Source organism: Lotus japonicus, chromosome 5 (assembly GCF_012489685.1).
Source record: "Lotus japonicus ecotype B-129 chromosome 5, LjGifu_v1.2".
Taxonomy (NCBI): Eukaryota; Viridiplantae; Streptophyta; class Magnoliopsida; order Fabales; family Fabaceae; genus Lotus; species Lotus japonicus.
This window is the reverse complement of record NC_080045.1, coordinates 53,489,721-53,491,718: the sequence shown is the minus strand read 5'-3', so window position 1 is coordinate 53,491,718 and position 1,998 is coordinate 53,489,721. Positions and strand designations below refer to the sequence as shown.

At 37.8% G+C, this 1,998-nt stretch overlaps 1 protein-coding gene across 1 annotated transcript; it reads right to left on the bottom strand.

Annotated features, from left to right (window-relative positions):
• Positions 1 to 992: 992 nt before the first annotated feature.
• LOC130719782 (secreted RxLR effector protein 161-like) lies at positions 993 to 1,418 on the bottom strand. The gene has a single exon (XM_057570392.1). The coding sequence runs from the start codon at positions 1,416 to 1,418 to the stop codon at positions 993 to 995; it is 426 nt and encodes a 141-aa protein (XP_057426375.1).
• Between the last annotated feature and the right edge of the window lie 580 nt (positions 1,419 to 1,998).

The window sequence follows — 1,998 nt, the reverse complement described above, 5'->3', positions numbered from 1 at the left end:
CAATTATGCGTTGGCTCACCGAGCGTGCACTCCGCACTAACCTGACTCGATTCCGAGCCTAACGCGTAATTGCATCAGCCTATAGTAGATCACATTACTACTAAAATACATTGATGATTCTAAAATCACCAACAAATCCCCCCATTTTAGTGTAATCCTTGATCTACTCAATTTGTATAAGAAAACATATACAAACTTATAACATACAGATATAACGATCAAACAAATGCATAAATGAAAATATCTTGCGATTGAATTTTCACTTTAGTACAAATACACATTCCAAATACTCGAGAATCGGGGTGTCTTTAAAGATTGAACCCGTCAACCCATTTGAATATCTAAAGATATTGTACACATATGTTTCTACAACACTCTACTGTTCATACTTGACACTTTACAAGCCATGTGTCCTTATCCATTAATAAGCATATAGGAAGCCAAGTCCAAGCTTCTTGAAGCGGCAAAACTTCATGCTTACATAGGTGATCCTTTTAATCTTGCACCTGCATTTACAATTTTCCAAAAGAACCATTAAGAAGATATACTTCAACCTAGCCATCACTTGCAGGTCTGAGCACATACCTTGGGAAGATAAACACAAGTGCTCCAATCTCTAATTATGATCTTTCCTCATTGAATTCAGCTTCTAACGTTGTATTAGAAGGGAATTGGGTATAACATAGGTAGTAGATTTAAATGGACTTTAATCCCATTCCAATTACCGACTTCTTCACTAAGTCTCTAGCTAACCCCTTCATCAAGTGGTCAGCTAAGTTTTGTTGCGACCGAACAAACTCAATGGATATCACCCCATTCAAGATTAATTCCCTAATCATACTATGTCTAACACCCAAGTGTCTAGACTTTCCATTGTACATTTGACTATAAGCCTTGGCCAATGTGGCAGCACTATCACAACGGATAGAAATTGGTGATATCGGTTTAGGCCATAACGGAATCTCATATACCAAGTTTCTTAGCCATTCCGCTTATTTACCAGCAGCAGCTAATGCTACAAACTCTGATTCCATTGTAGAACTAGTTATACATGTTTGCTTCTTGGAAGCCCACGAGATGGCACCTCCCCCAAGCAAGAACACCCAACCACTTGTAGAGAATGAGTCTTCAACATTATTTATCCAACTAGCATCCGAATAACCCTCTAATACCGAAGGAAATCCCACATATGACAATCCATAATTCATAGTACCCTTCAAGTACTTGAACACCCTTGTTATCGCATGCCAATGATGTCTACTAGGATTACTAGTAAATCTGCTCAACTTTCCAACCGCAAAAGCAATATCCGGTCTAGTGCTAATCATAGCATACATCAAAGAGCCTATAGCTCTTGAATATTCGAGCTGATCCACAGGTTTACTTGTATTTGGCATAAGTTTTTCACTCGGATCCATGGGAGTACTAACCGGAGAACAACTTTCATGATTAAACTTCTTGAGTATTTTCTCAATGTAATGAGATTGCATAATTACAATCCCCTTATTCTCCCGTTTAATCTTAATACCAAGAATAACATCCGCTTCTCCCATATCCTTCATGGAGAACTTTGATGACAAGAAATTCTTTGTTTTATCAACTTGATTTTGGTCCGTGCCAAAGATCAACATGTCATCCACATATAGACAAATAATGACTCCTTTACCAGATGTATCAAATTTGCTATATACACATTTGTCAGCTTGGTTTAGAATAAAACCACTAGACAAAACAACCTCATCAAATTTTTGATGCCATTGCTTCGGAGCTTGTTTCAGCCCATACAACGACTTAACTAGCTTACACACCTTATGCTCATTACCAGGCATTACAAATCCTTCAGGTTGCTTCATATACACTTCTTCTTCCAAATCACCATTCAGGAATGCTGTTTTGACATCCATTTGATGGATCACTAGATTGTGAATAGCCGCTAAAGCAATCAACAATCTAATAGTAGTGATACGAGCAACTGGAGCATAGGTATCGAAGTAATCA

What these genes read in the sequence shown, in the direction of transcription:
- LOC130719782 (XM_057570392.1), bottom strand. Translation starts at nt 1,418, where the DNA reads ATGGATCCGAGTGAAAAACTTATGCCAAATACAAGTAAACCTGTGGAT.